Source organism: Camelus ferus, chromosome 11, assembly GCF_009834535.1.
Source record: "Camelus ferus isolate YT-003-E chromosome 11, BCGSAC_Cfer_1.0, whole genome shotgun sequence".
NCBI classification, from domain to species: Eukaryota; Metazoa; Chordata; class Mammalia; order Artiodactyla; family Camelidae; genus Camelus; species Camelus ferus.
Genome location: NC_045706.1, coordinates 50,323,896 through 50,344,964, shown reverse-complemented (window position 1 = coordinate 50,344,964; position 21,069 = coordinate 50,323,896). Strand labels below are relative to the sequence as shown.

General features: G+C 49.1%; 1 protein-coding gene across 2 annotated transcripts; it reads left to right on the top strand.

Annotated features, from left to right (window-relative positions):
• The first annotated feature begins 297 nt into the window (after window positions 1–297).
• On the top strand, window positions 298–19,364 carry NPFFR1 (neuropeptide FF receptor 1). 2 transcript variants are annotated; one of them, XM_032491553.1, is made up of 4 exons: window positions 298–800; window positions 9,799–10,113; window positions 14,002–14,101; window positions 16,428–19,364. In XM_032491553.1, the coding sequence occupies exons 1-4, from the start codon at window positions 437–439 to the stop codon at window positions 17,302–17,304; spliced, it is 1,656 nt and encodes a 551-aa protein (XP_032347444.1). In that variant the 5' UTR covers window positions 298–436; the 3' UTR covers window positions 17,305–19,364. The 2 variants fall into 2 exon arrangements, with proteins under 2 accessions (XP_032347444.1, XP_032347445.1); XM_032491554.1 differs by lacking the exon at window positions 9,799–10,113.
• The last annotated feature ends 1,705 nt before the right edge of the window (window positions 19,365–21,069 follow it).

Here is a 21,069-nt window from a genome sequence, read left to right as displayed (position 1 = left end):
CCATTTCACAGATGCAGAAACTGAGGCTTGGGTATAGGTAAGACGCTTGCTCAAGGGTAAAGATCTGATGAGCGCCTGGCCCTCAATTCCAGATTCAGTGGTTATCCACTGACGTATTGTCCCCAGTCTCCTTGCCTTCCTGTGTATCATAGCTGCCTCTTTTCCCCTTCTCAGGAGGGCTCCAGGGTCCTGGACACCAGGGTAGGTGGCTGGGGGGGAGGGGGCGGGTCAGGCTGGGGTGAGAAGAAGAATAGGAGCGGGGACAGGGGCACAGAGTTACCGGTTATCATTGCCAGATCTGCAGTGGGCAGGGGGACGTGTCCTCTACTTTGGAGGGGTACTCCGTTCCTGCTGAGGGAGCCGCATCAGGAAGGCGGCCCGGGGCGGCGTCGCTCCGCCAGGCGCGGCCGGCAGGGGGCGCTGCGGCGGCGCAAGTATGCCGGGTGCCATGGCGACGGCTCCGCGCGAGCCCCCTTCCTCCGGCCTGGGAGGGCGGGCGGCGCGCAGCAGGCGGCAGAGCCCGGAGTGGAGTTCCGCTGCTCCAGAGCCTTCGGCCCCAGCCGCTGCCCGACCGCCTCCGGGCGGCGAGGGGAGCGAGACTCCGGGCAGGGCTGGGGCCTGGGAGCGCACGCCCCACTGCCCGCTTCCGCCCGGCCCAGGATTAGAACCGAGAGCAGAGGCAGGGGCGCGCGCCAGCAACCCAGCGCCGGAGACACCCTGTCCCTTGCCTGCCGAGAGCGGCAGGCTGCCTCCCTCTGTCGAGACTGTCCCGGAGCAGGCAGGAGTGGGCAGCATGGAGGGTGAGTCACCCCGGGGCTGGGCTGGGGCTCGGAGAGGGTGGGTACTGACGGAGAAGCGGTGAACCAACGGAAAGGAAAGGGGCTGAGGTGTCTATCGCCGACGGCTGTCCCAGAGCCCAAAACTGTGACACTGTGTGTGAGTTAGGGACAGCCAGACATTGAGAGAGAGCGAGAGGAAGACTTAGTGCTCTGTAGTGTGTGTGAGAGACAGAGACAGAGGAAGAAAAAGCCCTGGAAGCCTCTGTCCCTGTGTGTACAGCACATTCCCTCTTGCTTAGGCAGAGGATCCTTTGAAACTAGGTGAGGACAGCTTGCCTGTTAGCTTTAGAGGAATTGTCATCGTCTTTGCCTGCTTGAAGGGATGGGCATGGTGGGGGAAATGGAATTCTAGACAAGCTCTCCATGCAGAATTTCTCTCCCTGGAGGAAAGGAGAGAGAACTATGGACCTGACCTCCAGGATTTTAAGGGATAGGGGCTCTAGGCATAAGGCTGCTTGCTCCAACCTTACCAGGTGGGTTCAGACCCCACTCTCAGCTAGTGTGGGCAAGAGAAACCGTATTTAGTCCAAGAAACTGGAAGACTGAGGGTGGGTCCACTGGCTTGCTGAGTGTCTTTGCTGTGGTGTCTAAACCTCTCTGTGCCACTGATTACCCATCTATTGAATGAAGAAACTTACATTTAGCTGGCTTCACAGAGTGGCTGTGAGGATAAAATAAGACAAGATGTGTTAAACAAATTCATACCCATAAAAGAAGGCTGCTCCAGGAGGTAATGAAACCCAGAAATTCCAAGCAAGTAATTGCAAACATCGCTGGCAAAAAAGAAAAGGGAGTTTATAGAACATCATGTGCAGCTGCACTTGTAGCTTCCCAGTGAGCTAGGGTTTGAAAAGCACACACGCACAAGATGCAATGAGGAATGCAGAACCCAAGATGAATCTAGAAGACTGGCAGGATCTGGAAGAATAGTATTAGCACAGTGCCAAAGCCTGGGTGAACAGAAGCCAAGGAAAACTGGCAAAGAGCTTTCAAAGTCTAAGTAAGGATAGCAAAAAGAAATCTGCTTACAGGATACAATAAAGCAATCACACATCTCAGAATTTTTTTCAAAGGAGGCCATCCTGTACACTTGCAAAGATATGTGCACAAGAATTTTCATCACAGTGAAAACTGAAAATCATCTTGATGGCCATAAATTAAGTAAATTAAATAATGAGAACACCTGCTATGGCTTGCTATACAGACATTAGGAACTGTGTTTAGAATTTTATTTACTGACTTGAAAATATGTTTACTGCCTACTGTGAGTAATTTTTTTAAAAACAGGTTTTAGAACATGTGCAGTATGATCCCCTCTATGCAAAATTACATAGGCTTATTATTGGATATATGTGTAAAATATATACAAAGAGATGATCACTAACATCTTTGTTTGGATGCTCATGCTTCCAAAAGCATACCCTAAGACAAGGAGCTGATGCCCAGAAGCAGAGGCAGAAGAGTGAGATGGGACAGGGGGAAAGGCAAGAACTGGAACCAGGTGTGTGAAGGAGCTGGGTTGAGCCGTGGGCCTTTGGGGTTCTGTCTCTCTGGACACCTTTTGAGAAAAGTGCAGAACGCACTGGAGATTTTCCCCATTCGGGATGAGGAGAAGACTACTGTTTTTTCCTCTCCGTTGGATAGGGTTGCCCCACTCCCACACTTCTAGGTTGTTCCCATTGTGGCTTCAAAGAAAACAAAGCAGAGAGAGCCCTAGTGCAGGCTTGCTGGGGTGCTGGAAGTGCAGGGAACTGTTCACCCAGCCAGAACCTTTGGGATGTGGCTGGGAGCATCACAAATGCATCGGCCATGGGGGTCATCTCTGGGTGTGAAATTTCAGGGATGTTTAGTTTACCTTCTTCTTTTGTAGTGGTCAGAGCTGTTTTATAGTAAGCATATTTAAAAAAAATAAAAGCATTTTATTTTTCAAAAAGAAAGAAAATAATGCAGTGGTCATGAGGAGCCAATATTAGTGCTAAGAACAAATCAGGCTAAACCTACCACATTTCCTCTTACAGACTGGGTTCCTAAGAGGTAGAAAGATGAATTAGGAGATTCAACAGGACCTTGCTAAGATCTCTCACGAAAGCCCTGTGAACCATCAGAGAGCTGTGGGAAGGGGGCTGGAGGACTGACAAACAGGGCTTTTATTAAGGCTTAAATGCAGCCCAGAGGTCCCTTGGACTCTAACCTTGACATGACGTTAAATGATTTAGAGGGACAAAAAGAGCCCTAAGACCCACACGGCAACAGATTCAAGATTTAAGATTAAGATTTAAGGGTATCTCAATAATCTGGAATGCTGGATCAAAACCAAGAAAATGAAATGTAAATGTAAGTGAAATGCAAAATCCTGAATTTAGATCCAAAAAAATTAATTGCATACATTTCAAATAGGGGAGATCTGGCTTGTAATCTTGAGGAAAATTACTGGGGGTCAAAATGGATTGATGGTGAGATGAACCTAGAACTCCAATTACCAAGGAGACTGAAATGTTCAGGGTGGGAAAAAGTTGAGGAGGGGGAATGATCCTGGGGACAGGGGCTCATTTTTATTGTCTGGCTCCAAGGAGCAGAACTGGGACAAGTTGGGCGAGCTACAGTAGGACAGCCCAACTCAACAACAGGAAGACCTTTCTGCCGCTCAGAGTTGGCCTAGAAACTGTGTCCTCACCAGGTCTTATTACCCATCCTGAGCGAGGAGCTCTGACCTGCTGGATTACTGACTGGAGGGCAGAAGTGGGGATTCTTGGGTGGCTGGACCAAAAATATGGTGGGGTTTCTGAGGGCCCAGGAGCCTTCTCCCAACGCCTGCAGACAGACACTGCAGTCCACCCAGCCTCCTGCAGAGATGCTGGGAGCAGCCGGCAGCCGCCTCCCAGGTCTTCCCCACTGGGCCTAGGCCTCCACGGGGTGCTGCGGGTCAGCCAGCAGAGGGCAGCATTCCCCACCCACTCCCAGCCAAAGCCCAGTCTCTCTCGTGGCTTCCTCAGAGCCCCTGGCAGCCTTCACAACTACCTGCTGGGCCCAGAGCTCTGCGGCTGAGGGAGGCCAGAAGCTGGGAGGATGTCTGCTCACACTGCCTGGAGGTGGGTGACTTGTGGGGAAGGCCCATGCAGGGGAAGGAGGTCACTGGGGAGAGGTGAGGAGAAATGAAGATTTCAGCGTAGGAGAAAGGAAAGTGCAAAAAGAAGCTTGTCTGGGGCTCCTGTTGGCTCCTCCAGGGACTCCTCAGCCATTGGCCTCTGCCAACCCAATGATTCTCAGAAGGCTCACCTGCTCTTATTGAGAAGGGGCTGGGCTTGCAAAAACCCGTGTTGCGGTGCTGGGTGCCTGGGATGCGTGGGCTTTAACCCAGCCTTTAACCCAGAAGGGGCAGAAGTGAGGTTGCAGGTCTCAGGAGCCTCCTTCCTCAGCAGTGGTCCTCCTGCACAGCCACCCTGCACAGCCACACTCTGGCCCTCAGGGGGCACTTCTCCTCTCTGCCAATCTGAGTGATAGAAAGCTTACCCCAGTGTTCCTTTAAAATTGCATTTTGTTTAATGACAAGTGAACTTTTTATCTCATTAGCCATTTGTACTGCTTTCTATTGTGTTCTGCAGCCAGTCCCCAGTGGCTCTTGGCCCAGGCTGTGTTCACTCAGGTGGCTCTCAGGAAGTGGGTGCTGAATGGCGAACTCAGGTCTCTAGTCTGGGGCTGAGCTCCCGTATGGTCCCAGGACAGACCAGCAGGTGGTGACAATGATGAAGTTTTTAGGGGGAGAGCTGTGAACACCAGGAAGTACCCAGACGGAGTTCATGCTCAGGGTCTTCATTTTGGTGTTGTTTTCGCTCTCACACATCTTTCAGGCTTGCAGGGAGGCCCACACCCTGGCATTGCGCAAAGTTCTCTTCACACACTTTCTCACTCACTCCCCAGCACAACCCCTTTTCAGTACGAGTGAGCTTGTCTCCATTATACTAGTGAGGGCTCTGGTTTCCAGAGAGGTGACATGACCTACCCAAGGTCATAGCCAAGAACGGTCTGTTTCCAGTTTAAAGGTGAGAACAGTAAGCTCCCACGCAGATTAGGAGGTGTCTTCGTCTGCTCGGGCTGCTAAAACAAAATACCACAGACTGGGCGGCTTAAACAACAGAAGTTTATTCCTTATAGTTCTGGAGGCTGAAAAATCCAAGATCAAGGTGCAGATCCAGTGTCTGGTGAGGGCTGCTTCTTAGTTCATACACGGCCATCTTTCCCCTGTGTCCTCCTGTGGTGAAATGGACAAGGCAGCTCTCTGGGGTCTCTTTGATAAAGACACTAATCCTGTTCGTGAGAGCCTGCCCACGTGACCTAATTCCAGTTGACCCTTGAGCCACACAGGCTTGAACTGCACAGGTCTAATTATACACAGATTTTTTTCAATAAATGTGTATACAATACTACATGATCTGTGCTTCGTTGACTCCATGGATGTGGATCCTGACACAGAGGGCTGACTGTAAAGTTACATTTGGATTTTCCACTGGTCAGAGGTCAGAGCTCCTAACCCCCATGCGTTGTTCAAGAGTCAGTGGTACCTCCCAAAGGCCCTGCCTCCAAATACCATCACACTGGGGATTAGGTTACAGCATATGAATTTCGAGGGGACACAAATATTCCGTCTATTGCCTGAAGTCACCAGGAGGGAGAGTTGGGACTTCCCAGTCTGTGCGTCCACTACCTCCAGGGTCTTTGGTCCAAGTCCTTTAGCTCTGCAGTTCCCAGGTTGGAATGTGCATCGGAATCACCTGGAGGATGTGTTCAAACAGAGATCCTTGGGTTCCTGGTTCCCTAGATCAGGGGTGAGGACTGGAAATTTGCATTTCTAACGAGTTCTAGGTGATGCTGATGCTGCTGGTCGGGGACCACACACTGAGAACCAGTGCATCCCCATCTTCTCTCTGGCCCCAGATTTTCAGTGGCTCAGAGCTTGATCTCTGAGATCATCACAGTGCCCTGAAAGCAACGATTATTATATCCCAAGACCTCCAGGAGGCTCCCCTAGTAGGGAAATGGCTTAACTGGGTTCAGCGGATGAAATTTTCACAGGCTGAAATGTATCCACGAGGGCACCAGGTAGATCTCAGGAAGGAAAAGTCCAGAGTGTTAATGAAGTCCCAATCTGCTGGCACGGGGCCCAGGTCAGGTAGAAGTTCAGGGGCGCTGCCAGGAATAAGAAGGAGTTTTTCCTCCTTGAGAAAAAAAGTCAGTCTACAAGGCTGGAAATTGGCCTAAGTGTAGAGACTGATGTCCAGGCTCAGCCAAGGGTCCAGGGATGGGCAGGATTGCTCCCAGACACTTCTCAGGAAAAGACTTTGGAATATGAATTCACTATGCAGTTCCCTGAGCCTGGTGAGAGGCAGTAGGGGAAACAGAGAGACTGGAGTCTAGCCAGGCAGGTTCTGGCAATTTCCTCTACCCATCCACACCCACAGATTTCCCCAAGTCATGGGGGTAGATTTTGAGGCTCAGCAAGGGTGACCTGTCTGGAGAGGTTCCCAACAGACTCTGTGATGGAGGTTTTTCCAGAGGACCCTGGAGAAGGCCTTCCAACACCAACAATGCCGGCTTTGAGCCAGACCCTGTCACCTGATGTCAGAATCCACCCTTCCTTCCTTTTCCTCTTCATACAAATATTTATCCACTCAACAACCATTTAGTGAACCATTTACAATGGGCAGGCACTAATGAGATGCTGGAGATATGGCCACCAACAAGAGAGGGAAGACCCCTGCTCTCCAGGAGCTGACTTTCAAAGGTGGAGGAAAAAAACAGTAAACCTGGAAAGAAATAAAATATTGGCAAATTGAAGAAAATAAACAGGATGCTGTAAGAGATAATAGTGGTGCACCTAAATTCAATAGAGTGATCAGGCCAGGCTTCTCTGAGAAGAACTAAAGGAGGGGAAGAGGCAGAGGGAACAGGAAGAGATAAAGGCATTGAGGTCGTGAAGAGCTACAGTGTGTAGGAGGCATTGCAAGGTGGCCAGAGCACAAAGGACAAAAGGGAGAGTAGCAGAGGGTGAGGCCAGAGTTATGGCGACAGGCATCAGACCTTGCAGTAAAGAGTTTGGATTGTATTTGAGATGCAACAAGGAGTCTAGGCAATAATCAGTGGCTGCTGCTGGGAACATCGGTGAAAAGCTGATGGGAAACTTGACGGCGGGCGTAGGGGTTGGGGAATCAGGCTGACATCACCTAAGCTCACTGATCAAGCTTAGCATTAAAGAAGAGACCACCAGATACAATCTGGGCAAGCTTCTAGATCTAATTATCATTTCCAGAAATACAGGGGACAGAGAGTAAAATGTGTAAAATGACATCACCAGGGAGCAATCAGCAAAATCCTGTCTGCAAGAAATTCTACGGACAAATGACTCAGATATTTATATGATAAGTAAATTGCAGATGACAAAGAGAAACAGGAAGAACCTAGAAACTAAGAGAGGCTTAAGAACCACATCAATCAGAAGCACTGTGGAGATGGTGATGGATTTTATAATAATGGACCTTCATGAATCGTGATTCCCTGTGTCCACACCCTTTTCAGGGTAATGTTGCCACTCCTATCTAGAGGTGGAAACTGCTTCTTCTTTGGCTTGAGTCTGAGCTGGCTTAGTGACTTGCCTTGGCCAACAAAATGTGGCAGAAGTGATGATGTGAAAATTCTGGAGCCTAGGTTTTAGGAAGCCTGTGGCTTCTTCCTTTGCTCTGTTGGAACTCTGAGACACCAAGCTGTGAAGAAGCCCAATGTAGCCTCTTGGAGGGTAAGAGGCCATGTGGAAGAGAATTAAGACACCACAGCCCCCCGATCACCAGCCATATGAGGGAGGTCATCTTGGACCTGCCAGCCCCAGTTAAGCCATCAGATGACCAGAGCTGCATGAGTGATTCCAGGAGACACTTGAAGAGGGACCACCCAGGTTACTAAGCCACAGTGCCATGTCCCTAAATTTTGGGGTGCTTTGCCACATAATAATACATAATAGAAACTGAAATCTTGTTTGGCTCCTCACTCAAACAAACCAATTATTTTAAAAATTCTGTTACCATCAGGGAATTTTTAATGCTGGTTGCTGGAAAATTGATAATATTGTGACATAATTGTTAATTTTGTTCGGTGTGATAATGATACTGTGTTTATGGGGGGTTTTGAATCTTATTTTTTTAGGGACACAATCTAAAATGTTTATGGATGAAAAGAAGTGATGTGATCATGTGCTTCAAAATAATCCAAAGAGAGGTGTGGGTATGGATGAAACAAAACTGGCTTTAAGATGATAATTGTTGAAGGTGTATGATGTGTACATAGTGATTCTTTATATTCTCTCTTGTCACGGTTCGTTAACCTATATACTCTTGTATATGTTCACTATTACATTCTTGTCTGTACACATTTGACATTTTCTATATTAAAATAAAGACGTTCAGGTACGACTGCGTGCCGCTGGCCTAAGCGAGAGTGTTGTTTCTTCCTCTCACTGTGCACCAGAAACTTCCAGCTTTCCCCCCTCCACTGGCAGGCCCTCCGCCTGCCACCCAAGTGTCCCTGAGACCCTGAATGTGCCAGCTCATTGGCTTGTGGTCCCCCATGGTCTCTAAAGCCTCCAGATCCCAAGCTTCCAGTGGGCCTCCAGGCCAGCAGCCGAGCTCTGGATGTGACAGGATATTCTCCAAAGACTCTCCATCCACTGAAACAGGCCACAGTCAGTCCCGGGGGAAGGCAGGAGGAGAGTTTACAAGACAACATCGTGAGTCATCACAACTAATGACTTCCCAGAAGAGCTGTGGTTGGACACTGAGCTGCTCCCTTCCAGACATGTCTGACGCCTGGGATGAATTAGGACACACAGAGCAGGGCCAGCTCTGCGGCAGACTCCTGTGCCCCTCAAGCGAGATATGGAACCCCTCTGATCCCAGTTCTCCCATTTCAAAGGGGCTAATACCTAACCTGTTAACCTCATGGGGTAGCTGGGAGGATTGGATAAAATAACAGATACGGAAGTGCTTTGTTAGATGCTGTGCAAATGAAGCAGCTGATACCACGATGGGAGGAGGTAAAGGGTGGGTGGTGGCCTTGGCTTTGGATGGTCTTCCAGAGAATTTAACACATGTCTTTGCTCCTTAGCCCTAGTTCAGGATCCCCTTTCGTTCTCCCTTCCTCTATTGCTGTCTTGCCTTTGCCAACTAAATTCTGTGGGGGAGATGTTGATGAAGGAGATCAAAGATCTCCCTTGAGGGTGTAATAGTCAGGATCCCAAAAGAAAACAGGTGGTGCACTCAGAAAGGGTTTAAATGAAGAGAGTTGAATAGAGAGACTTTAGAAGAGGGCAGGGAGGGTAACAGAACCAGCAAGGGATGGTGACACACCCAGGGACTAGCAATCATAGGAAGCTGTTGGTGCAGAGAGGGAATGGTCACTGTGGTCCAGCAAGAGCTAAAGCCATGGAAGAGGAGGCACCCAACAGGAGCTCTGCCCATAAAGACAGCCCCACGGGCATACCTAGGCCAGGCAGGAAGGGAGTCAGGAAGTGAATACCTTGACCTCTCACTTCTCCATTCTGCCAGTCTCCTTCACTGCCTCCCACTGGCTGAACCCAGTCAAAGACCAGAGGGCAAGGGAACCTGGGTAATGTAGTCCTGAGAGGTCATCCTCTGGGGCAGAGAGTGAGCTGAGAAGGATGGAGCCCAGATGGGCAGAGGGGGATTGTGTGCAAATGGAGAGTAACCAACAAGATGGGGTGGGAGGTGTGAGATCACAGTTTGAGTGACCATGGGTTGAAAGTCCTGGATCATCCAGTTGCAGTTGGAGTTGAGCACATGATCGGGGTACCAGGACATGGTCAGGGTTTGGAACACAGAAGGATCTCACCAATGGTGAGAAGTCAGTTGTCTCTTCTTCATCTAGGATCCTGACCTGTGTGCTCCTTTGCTCCTAGGGGAGCCCTCCCAGCCTTCCAACAGCAGCCAGCCCCCAAGGCAGAATGGGAGTGATGCTGAGGCCACCCCAGCTGCAAACTTCACCTTCTTCTCCTACTACCAGCACTCCTCCCCAGTGGCGGCCATGTTCATCGTGGCCTACGTGCTCATCTTCCTCCTCTGCATGGTGGGCAACGCCCTGGTCTGCTTCATTGTGCTCAAGAACCGGCACATGCGTACTGTCACCAACATGTTTATCCTCAACCTGGCCGTCAGCGACCTGCTGGTGGGCATCTTCTGCATGCCCACCACCCTTGTGGACAACCTCATCACTGGTGAGTGTAGGCAATAGAAGCAGCAGGAGTACCCCTCTCCTCTAAAATCCTGGCTGGCCTGGTCTCTGGGCCAAGATGCCATTGTCTCAAACTCTCAAGACAGTCTTGTGGCTGAGGGATTAGACTAGAAGTAATAGTTGCAACCAATTAATCATTTCCTTTGTTCCAGGCATTGTGTGATGTATTCTTCCTCACAACAGTCTGATAAAGTATGCATTATTGTTACCCCCACTTTATGGATGAGAAAACTGATGCTCAGAGCAATTAAGGGATGAGTCTGTAGTTACACAGCTAGGTATCAAGTCCCACATTCTCACGTCCACATTTCTAACCACTACACCATGCAGTCCTACTCTCCCAGGTGGCTCCTATGGACAGAACTAGAACCAGTGGGAAGAAGTGGTAGGGGGGCAGGTTTCCTCTGAGTAAGAACCTAAAAATCCACTTATTTGAGATGTTCTCTAACAAAAGAGAGTTCTTTCCTACAGGTAGTGTGCTCCCTGTCGCTGAGAGTGTCTGTAAGTAAAGACTGGCCGACCATTTAGCAGGGAGTTGGTAGAAGGGATTCAAGCCAAACTAGACTACCTGACCTAAAAATTCTTGCTTGTTCATCCTGCACACATCAGAAAGATCCCAATGCCATCATCTCTCTGTGTGTGATTTGAATTTCTTGTTTCAGAATGAGGCTCCAAATACCCCGAGACTCTGGGTGGGAAGGACTGGTTTCCAGAACTGTGGGGACCCCTAGAGGTCTGAGCCTGTAGGCTTTGAGCTCAGAGTTCCCAGGTGCTCAGCATCTAGAGCCTGGACAGCCCCGTTTGGAGTGACTTACCTGGCTTGAGGCAGGGGGAGGCACAGCCCATGTTTCTGTCGGTTCCAGGACCCAGGAAGTGGAGTCAGGGCAGTCGGCGTCCCCACAGCTCTACTGGCTCTGCCTGGTGGGATCTTTAATCACTGCTGAATCCCAGGGTTTTTCAGGGCTGCTGAACTGAAATGGCACATCCTTCTCCCACCCAGCGCGTGTAGACACACACATATGCAGAGGTACACACACAAACAGGCACATACACGCTCACCAGTTAACAATGACATGGTGAGGTCACTAGTTGGTTAAGGTGGTGTCTGCCAGTCCTTTTCACATGCCTAAATTTAAGAAATTGAATAGACAACACATTGATGTGGTTCAATAGTCAAAAGATACCAAAAATTATCCAGTGAAAAATGTCCTTTCCACCCCGTGCTCTGGTCTTCCACCTCTCTCCTGGGAGGGAACCAGTGTTGCCAGTTTCTTGTATCACTTTCCAAAAAATATTTTATATAAGTACAAGCACTTTTCAAACATATTTTATATATGTGCAAGCAAATTAAGGAAATGCTAACTTCTAATTAGTCAGTTCTGCACCTTTATTTTTTTTCTGCTTAAGAATACAGCATGTAACTTGTAAATAGGACACATTAAAATTAACTTACATGGAGCTATTCGATACTAATAAATGAAAGAGATTTTCATTCTTTTTACGACTGCTTAGAATTCCATTGTATAGAGGTACTACAATTTATTTAGCCAGTCTCTTTTTGATGGGTATTTAGATTGTATCAGAATCTTATGCAATACAATAAAACTTCTCACAGATTCTTTTTTCCTTTGTTTTTGTTTCTGTGTTCTGTGAGCACAAGTGCAGAGAGTTGAATTCCTTGTATCCACTATTCGGGGTACTATGTGACTTCACTCTACTGGGAAGCCCCTTGTTTATTTGTTATTCATTCCCTTCTGTACCCTTACCCCACTCCAAATCCCCTTTCCCCACTGATGGATGTTCTATTAAATGTAATAGTTTGTATACTTTCCTGCAAAATGTGCATTGTGCATGTGTTCATGTTATACATTTAGGTATTTTTGTTAAGGTATAATTTAATATACAAAAAAATCCACCCTTTTTAGTGTACAGTTCCACAAGTTTTGACAAACATGTACAGTCATGTGAACACCACCACAATTAAGCTATAGAACAACTTCTTTGGCCCAGAAAACTGTCTCTGGCCTCTTTGTGGTCAGTCCCTGCCTCCACTCTTTGGTACCATTGATCTGTTTTCTTGTAGGGACAGAAAATAGTGTTTTGCCTTTGTAAGAATGTCATATGAATGAAACCATATGGTATGTAGCCTTTTGAATGTGGAGGGCATTTTTTGCTTTGATTTATTTTCTTTAATTTTTATTTTGAAATGATTTTAGATAAATGTACTGAAAAGCTGCAAAACTGGTATAGTGTTCCTATATACTCTTCACCCACCTTCCCCTAATATTACTGTCCTAAATAACCATAATGCAATGATTGAAACCAGGAAATTAGCACTGATACTATACTATTAACTAATCTGCAGACTTTACTGAATTTTACTCATTTCCCCACAAATGTCCTTTTCCAGTCCAGGATTCAACTGAGGACCATACAGTGTATTTAATTATTTTTTGTTTGTTTCCTCCAACCTGTGAAAATTCCTTGATCTTTCTTGATGTTCATGACCTTGACACATTTGAAGACTACTGATCAGTTATTTTGCAGAGTGCCCTGCAACTTGGGTTTGTCTTTTCTTATAATTAGATTTGGTTAATGCATATTTGATGAGACTACCACAGATGATATATTGATAAAGGCGCATGATATCTTTATGTATCAATCGTGGTATTAACTTTGATCACTTGGTTAAAGTGGTGTATACCAGGTTTTTCCATGACAAAGCTACCATTTTCCCATTTATAATCAAGTATCTTATGGGGAGATACTTTGAGACTATGCAAATGTCTTGTTTCTCACTATACTTTTGCCACTAATTTTAACATCCACTTGATGGTTCCTGTCTGCAACAATTATTACTGTTGTATTTCCTCAATGCTGATCTTCCACTTATAGCATTCCTTCTACATTTGTTCTATTCTGTGGGTTATAATCCAGTACTATCATTATTTTGTTGCTCAAATTGCCCACAGTTTGACTATTGGGAGCTCTTTCAATTTGGCTCCTGTGTCCTTTCGACATGCCAGGAAGTTGCCAACACATGGCGTCAGGTAACTACGATGTGGACCTGGTTACCAGTCCTGAGGGCAGATGGGACCCAGGTCTCATGAGAAAGCAGAAGCTCAAGGATGAGAGTGAGGACGTCAGGTAGGAGGGACTAGAGCTGCTTATACCTCCCCCCAACCTGAGAGTCAGGGTTGATCTATCCTAGTGGTTCTCAGCGTTGGCTGCCACTGAAATCTCCTGGGTAGATTTGAAAAATATGGATGTCTGGGCAGCCCTTCTCTCTCTCTGTTCAGAGACAGCCCACACTCTGTGGAGTGTATACTTACTTTTGATCTGAGCACCCAACCCCCACACCTCGTGGCCTTTCTCTTGCCTTTCAATGTATCTCTCTGAATAAATCTACCTTTTCTCAAAAAAAAAAAAAAAAAAAAGAAAGAAAAATATGGATGTCTGAGTCTTACCCCCAAAGATTCTGATTGTAACTAGTCTGGCATGAATCTGGGTACTGGTTCTTTTCTAAGCCCTCAGTTGATTCTAGTGAGCAGCCAGGGTTGAGAACCACAGGCCTAGAACCTGGGGCAGGGCTATGGGAACAGAAAGCCAGGCAGGGCTGGATGGATCTACAGCTCATGGGGAGAAATCATCGGTCAATATAAAGACTGTCTCTCTAATAGTCAGGACTGTCACGGTGGTATGGGCTGGAAGGTCCTCACTCCTGGAAGTGTATAAGCTGAAGCGGGATCACCACCTAGCAGGACATGAAGGAAAGACTCAAACCACTGAGGGAACCAGCCTAATGGTTTGAGGTCTCTGACTCTTTGTGGGCAAGGCATTTCTCACTCTCAGGTGGCCTCTGTCATTGCAGGGTGGCCCTTCGACAACGCCACGTGCAAGATGAGTGGCTTGGTGCAAGGCATGTCGGTGTCAGCTTCTGTTTTCACACTGGTGGCCATTGCTGTGGAAAGGTAAGAGGGTTCCCGGCTGGGTTGTCCTGGGCTGACTCAGGCCAGGCACCGGGATAAGCCGCTGCCTCCACTGCTGGGCCTGCCAGAAAGCTGGAGCTGCTCTGTGGTCAGCGGACCTCAATCCTGAGCCGCAGAGGGAGGGTTGTGGGGCTGACTGCCTTCTAGACTTGGGGGACTGCAGAGGATACTGCCACCTCCTTCTGGAAGGCCTGGAGGCAGCTCCTGAGGAGATTTAATAGGGACTCCTGGGCCCTAAGAGGAGCTAGAGGGCAGTGCTTGTTTCCCGAGCAGTAGGAATCCTGCCACCCATGAGTCTGAGCCGGGGGAGCCAGCTTAAAGAGTGGGCCTCACTGTGGCCGGAGGAAGTGTTTCTTCTTCTCCTTCACTCCACCTCATGGCCTCCTTGCTGGTCCCTGACTCTCCCTCTGCACCATCTCCAGCTACATCTGGTCTTTCAGCCTCAGATTCCATCAGATGCCCTGGTAAGCATGGGTCTGCTAATGGAATGGAGCCAGGGACCAAGGAGGCTTTCTTTGCAAGCAGTACAACTGACCTAACTGCAGTAGGTCCTCTTCCCCTCCTCCCTCTCATGAGCCCTTTCAATAAGGGTTCATACCACGTGCTTCCCCCAGGGCAAAGGAGGCTGGTAGGTAATCTGGAGGGCTGCCTAGGTGTATGACCTTGGGTAAGTCACTTAACTACTCTGAGCCTCAGTTTTCTCATCTGTAAAATGGTTAATACCCTACAGGGTGGCTGGGAGGCTTCAGTGAATTTCTGTTTGTAAAGCTGATACCACCACCTGGCACAGAGCCCAGATGTCAGCTAATTATTATTATTCAATTTCCTCCTTATACCCACACCCTCCTCCTTGTCCTCTTCCCAATACGGGCACTTACTAGCTCCACCCTTTCTAGAATCTAGTGTCCTTATCCTCTCTCTACCTGTGCCCTCATCCAATACAGTCTTTTGTGACCCAGGGAAGTAGGCATCTGGGGAGACAGGTAGAACTGGGTTCCTGTCTATGCAAGGCCACTAACTAGCTGGGTGACTGGGGGTAAGTCTTCCTTCTCCGACCCTCATTTTGTTATCATTTTTAATGATATGTGAGTGGGCAAAATCTCCCAGTGGTGTTTGCAGTATTCTTCAAGTTCCTGTCTCCTCCAGGCAGCCTTCCTGGTCTGTGCCGGGATTCTCTTCCATCCATTAAGTACTGTTGCACTTATAGCCAGTACTATGTGCTTTAAGAATTATTTGTTCCCTGGCAATGTCTTAAGTATGTGATGCTATGAAACCAGTAGGCCAAAGTCATGTAGGTTGAGGAAACAAGGCTTGAGACAGACCATGGGAGAAGCAGAAGGCACTGTCAAGTAGGGAAAAGGGTGGGGAGACAGGAGAGCAGGACACAGTTTGGTGAAGTGGAAAGAGTACTTGGCTAGGAGTCAGTGCTAGATCTGTGTTCTAGTGCAGGTTCAGCCCCTGAATTGCCATGTGACTTTCCTTGACTAATTATATTGTCATCTTTGGCCAGGAGAACTGGGCACAGGTATTTTTAAAAATGCTTAAGGAGATTCTAATGCACAGAAGGGGCCTACAGCTGCAGGTTTAAATGCATAGTGGAGTAAGACAAATCTGGGTTCAAGGCTGCTTCTTGCTACCTGCCATCTGTGTCACCTTGAGCCAGTTACTTAACACCTCTGAATCCCAGTTTCCTCATCTGTAAAGTAAGGGTGTAATAATAATCACTGCTGAGACGTCCTAATGAGGAAATGGCGCAGTCCTAAAGCTGTGGAGGAATTGTTGGAAGGACGCTGGCCAAGGTGACATGGAGACAATCTGTGATGTAGACTCCACTTGAGCACCCAAGATTTTCTAAAGAAGCCATAAACAGAGACAAACTGTTTTCTTTGATTCATCTATCCAGTCAGCCTACTCCAGGACAGAACGTCAGGGCTGATGACTCTGCTAGCTGTGGGATAATCGGTTTATCCCCCAAGGTGCACAAACAGGATTCACTCTTACCCACACTGCCTGCAGTGGCCCCCGACCTCCATTCCCGACCTGTAGGGCCCAGGTTTTTTGTTTTTGTTTTTTTGCCTTTGTTTCTCGGCTCTCAGCTGAGGAGATGGCTGTCCCACAGGTGAGGAACCAATTAACCTACGAACAAAGGAACTTAGTTAACACTTGAGCTGTTCTTCGATGCTGCCTAAGGTGCAATGATGAATGTAAAGTGCCCCCACTCCGCCAACCCTGGGTCAGAGTTAGCGCTCATCCCGGGAACCACTGGGATCCGCTCAGACCTCCGCTTCTCTTTCCTGCGTCGCCGCAGGTTCCGCTGCATCGTGCACCCTTTCCGCGAGAAGCTGACCCTGCGGAAGGCGCTGCTCACCATCGCGGTCATCTGGGCCCTGGCCCTGCTTATCATGTGCCCCTCGGCTGTCACACTGACTGTCACGCGCGAGGAGCATCACTTCATGGTCGACACCCGCAACCGCTCGTACCCGCTCTACTCGTGCTGGGAGGCCTGGCCCGAGAAGGGCATGCGCAAGGTCTACACGGCGGTGCTCTTCTCGCACATCTACCTGGCGCCGCTGGCGCTGATCGTGGTCATGTACGCCCGCATCGCTCGGAAGCTGTGCAAGGCCCCGGGACCCGCGCGCGCCGGCGAGGAGACGGCGGGGGAGGCCGGGCGGGGGGCGCGGCGCCGGGCCCGCGTGGTGCACATGCTGGTCATAGTCGCGCTGTTCTTCACGCTGTCCTGGCTGCCGCTCTGGGCGCTGCTGCTGCTGATTGACTACGGGCAGCTCAGCGAGCCGCAGCTGCATCTGGTCACCGTCTACGCCTTCCCCTTCGCCCACTGGCTGGCCTTCTTCAACAGCAGCGCCAACCCCATCATCTATGGCTACTTCAACGAGAACTTCCGCCGCGGCTTCCAGGCCGCCTTCCGGGGCCAGCTCTGCCGGCCGCCCTGGGGCGGCCACCGGGAGGCCTACTCCGAGCGGCCCGGCGGGCTCCTGCGCACGCGGGTCTTCGTGGAGGTGCAGCCCAGCGACTCGGGCCTGCCCTTCGAGTCCGGGCCGAGCAGCGGGGCCCCCAGGCCTGGCCGCCTCCCGCTGCGCAACGGCCGCGTGGCCCACCACGGCTTGGCGGCGGAGGGTCCTGGCTGCGCCCATCTGCCCCTCACCACACCCGCCTGGGATATTTGAGTAAGACACGGAGGGCAGGCCCCTGAACCCGAGGGCCCCGACTGGACATGTGACACCTGGGCATGCTAGCGGCCAGGTGCGGTGTTAGAAGAGGGTGCCGCTTGCCTCCCTTTCAAACACAAGGCAGTGGGCGGCTGCTGGTGGAATCTTCTCCGCCACCTTCCCGTCAGAGACGGAGGGGAAAAGTTTCCTGGAAATCCTTCTGCGTGTTAGGAAACCCTTCTGCTTATTATCTCACTGAATTCTCACAACACTTTGGGAACAGGCGTTCTTTTCCCCCTTCTACAAACGTGAAACTGAGGTTGAAAGAGATGAGGCTAGCCTCAACTCCCAGCTGTAAATCCTAGAGGAGCCTGTGTGACTCCAGTGTCTGGATGGTTTTTCCCATCTCCAGCTGTCTCCAGAATGGCCCCCCTAAGGCAGACCACAGTGAAATATGTAAATCCTAATTAGGCAGCTCGGAAGACTCAAAAACCAAAGCTGGCCTGTCCATCTGATGCTTCGTGTCCGGGTCCTGGAGTCCCGTATGTATGGCTGAAGCCACTCCCCTAACCCCTTCCCAGAAGAATATGGTATGTCCTGTGTAGGTTTGTCTTGTTTGTTCCAAGAGGTGTCCAGGGCCATTCTCTTCTCCCCAAAGTACCATTAACAGGATTTCATGCCTGAGCAGCTGCCGAACAAGCCCTGGGGGAGCCTGTGTCAGTTGCAGGTACTATGGGTCTTGCCCTCTGGGTCTGAGCCCAGAGAAGGGGTGTCTCTGTCCTTCCTCACCCCATAGGACCCACCACCATCACCCTGGCCCATTGTGAGATGAGGATTCACAGTGTGACAGGCAGCAGCAAGGCCACAGGAAGCATCAGTTTATTTATTCATGGAAAGGCGGACATAGCACCCACTTTCAGCCTTCAGAAACACATCTCACTGAAACTATAAGCACAAAGCCTTCCCCAAGATCTTTTCCCCTGCTCCCTTCAGGGGACTGCAGGGGACGGAGTGGGGGCAGTTGGCCAATCAAAGCTAGGTTGCCCTCTGGGGCCTCTGGGAGGACAAACACTAAACATCTCCCCAGCATGGATAACTCGTGTACCCTAAAAAGGGGTAGGGACCAGGAGGGCCCTTGTTTGCCCTGGCTCTCACCCAGCACACCTGCATCACCTTCCTTCCAGGTGATAGGAGGAATTGGGATCGCCTTGTGATTCTTGCAGGGGGCCAATAATATGCATTGACTGGATATTTCCCCTCATCTCCATAGAAAATGCACTGTTGCCAGAATTTTATTGAATGAAAAAAAAATTTACAGGGCTCAGGGCAGGGAATGTGGTTCTGAGGCTCCACTTGTTTCCGTAATCAACACACAATGACTTAACCTTGTTTACACCTATACTAGATGTGGGGGCAGAAGAAAATTCCTAAGCCATTGCACAGTGTGTTGTCCAAACATGCCCCCAGGCACTGTCTCATTTGATCCATACAGATGAGGCTGCAGGAGCTGTTGTTCCCATTTTACAAAGTAACTGAGGCTCAGTGGGACCAAGGTCATGGGCCACAGAGGGATAGGGTTTGGGTTAGAATTTGTCTTCTGATGGTTTCTTCCTATGCCACTTCTTCCCTCTCAAGGAAGATGGATTGGGCAGAGCAGGGAGGAGAGATGGAAATTCCCACAAAGGCTTTCTGCCTGATGGTGAACCAGAATGCTCACGGAACCAGAATCCTCACCCTCAAGCTCTTGATCTGGGAAATGAGAATTTATTGTGTTTACTCGTGGCATATCTGAACTGGGCTATTTTGTGTAAACAGTATCTATAACCCATTGAGCAGGCTGCCAAGGTCCATCATGACCCCGCCCTGGCCAAGGTGTCTGGGAGTGATGGATGAAGGTCCCAGGAAAGGGTGTGCCGTCCTGTCACTTATTAGCTAGTGCATGTGTGGGCCCCATTTCTGGTGCTGTATCAGTGTTATGTGTCACATAGGCCAGAGAATTCCCAGCTGCTTGCTGTAAAGAACTCTGACTCCAGGCTCTAAAAACAGACCAGGGAAAGGGTGATCTTAAACCCAAATGCTTGTCCTTGTGGGCGGGTGGGTGGGGGATCTTTTGGGAGAGACCTGATCTCTCCTCTGGCATGTGTTTCCCCCTTAGCATGACCACCTCAACCACAAAATCACAGCCTTTATAGTGGGGGGAGAATGGGGCACCTACAAGTCAACCTTCCATCAAGGCCCCATTGCTTTACTTTCCCACGAAGATGTCATGCCTTGAAAGAGAGGGCCTGCCAAAAAACTTGCACTAGACCGTAATTCATATATTTTGCTATTATTTTTATTTCTTAAAAAAAAATCCATCAAAGGCTATGCCTGCTCATTCAGAGATCTGATTTGAATCAGGCATGACTTAATGCTTTCATGAGGGGTGAGGCCTTGTGGGTACCTGTGGAGGGTGTGGTTTTTCGTGTATGTGGCAAAAAATATACAACATAAAATGTAGCATCTAAGCATTTTTAAGTGTACAGTTCAGTGACATTAAGTGCCTTCACATCATTGTGTAACCATCAACACTATCCATTTCCAGAATGTTTTTAACATCCCAACCTGTAACTCTGTACCCATTAAACAATAATTCCCCATTCCTCCCAGCCCCTGGGAACCACCATTCTACTTTCTGTCTCAATGACTGACTACTCTAGGTACCTCATACAAGTGGACTCACATAGGGTTTGTCATTTTGTGACTGGCTTATTTCACTCAGCATGATGTCTTCAGGGTTCATCCATGTTGTAGTAGGTGTCAGAATTTTCTTCCTTTTAAAGGCTGAATAATACTCCATTGTATGTATATACCAATCATTATCCATTCATCCGTTGATTGGCATTTGGGTTGCTTCCTCATTTTGACTATAGTGAATAATGCGTGGAGTTTTAAGATGTTGGAAGTAGTGCCTGAAAATAGTGCCTGTGTGAACCTGAGGACAGAGACCCCAGGTTGGGAACCCAGGATCTCTCCTAACTTAGCGTTTACAGGTGATGAAGCAGAGGCTCAAGGGAAGCTGTGATTTGTCTCATTCCCCTCTGGCCACCCCCTGACCCCGACCCCAACCCCAGCTGCTTTGAGCTTCTGCTTTACCTCTTGACAGAGTGGCTAGAAAACTGTTTGCTCCCTCCATGAAATGATATTTTATGAAGCTATTTTATAATTATAGCTTTATTATCCTCACTGAAATCCCGTGACCCAACACCTGGCTCCTGTCAGGGGCCCTGTATAGCTATCCAAAGGCACAAAAGGGTAAGCAATATGGACTTCTCCTGATGTGCCATCCTTTGCCTTCAGGCTGGTTGGGTCTCCTAAGGTGACCGCCCTTTCACAGGCAGCAAGTTTGGAAATGAATTGGATGTGTGATGGGGGAAAGGGCCAAAGGCCTGTTGACACTGAGCACCCCCACCCCAGAGGAGCTCTTAGAGGGACTCGGTGTCCTGTCCTTCCATTTGCAGCATGAGCGGTCATTCTAATCATGGTCTCCACTGATGAATGGCCTGTTGACTTCACCAAGACCACGCAGGACTTAACAGACCAACATAAGCTGGAGGTGGATGCCCAGCCTGGACCCCACAAACCACAAGCTGCCCAGGCCTATGCTGAGAACTTTCTCTTGGGGCCTGGAGGACGCATGAGTTGATTTAGGTTGGAATGGAGGGCGGAGTTGGCAAAGTAGGATGAGAGCCCCCCTATCATTAGTCTACTGTGTATTCATCCAAAAATCCAGGTGAGAGCCAA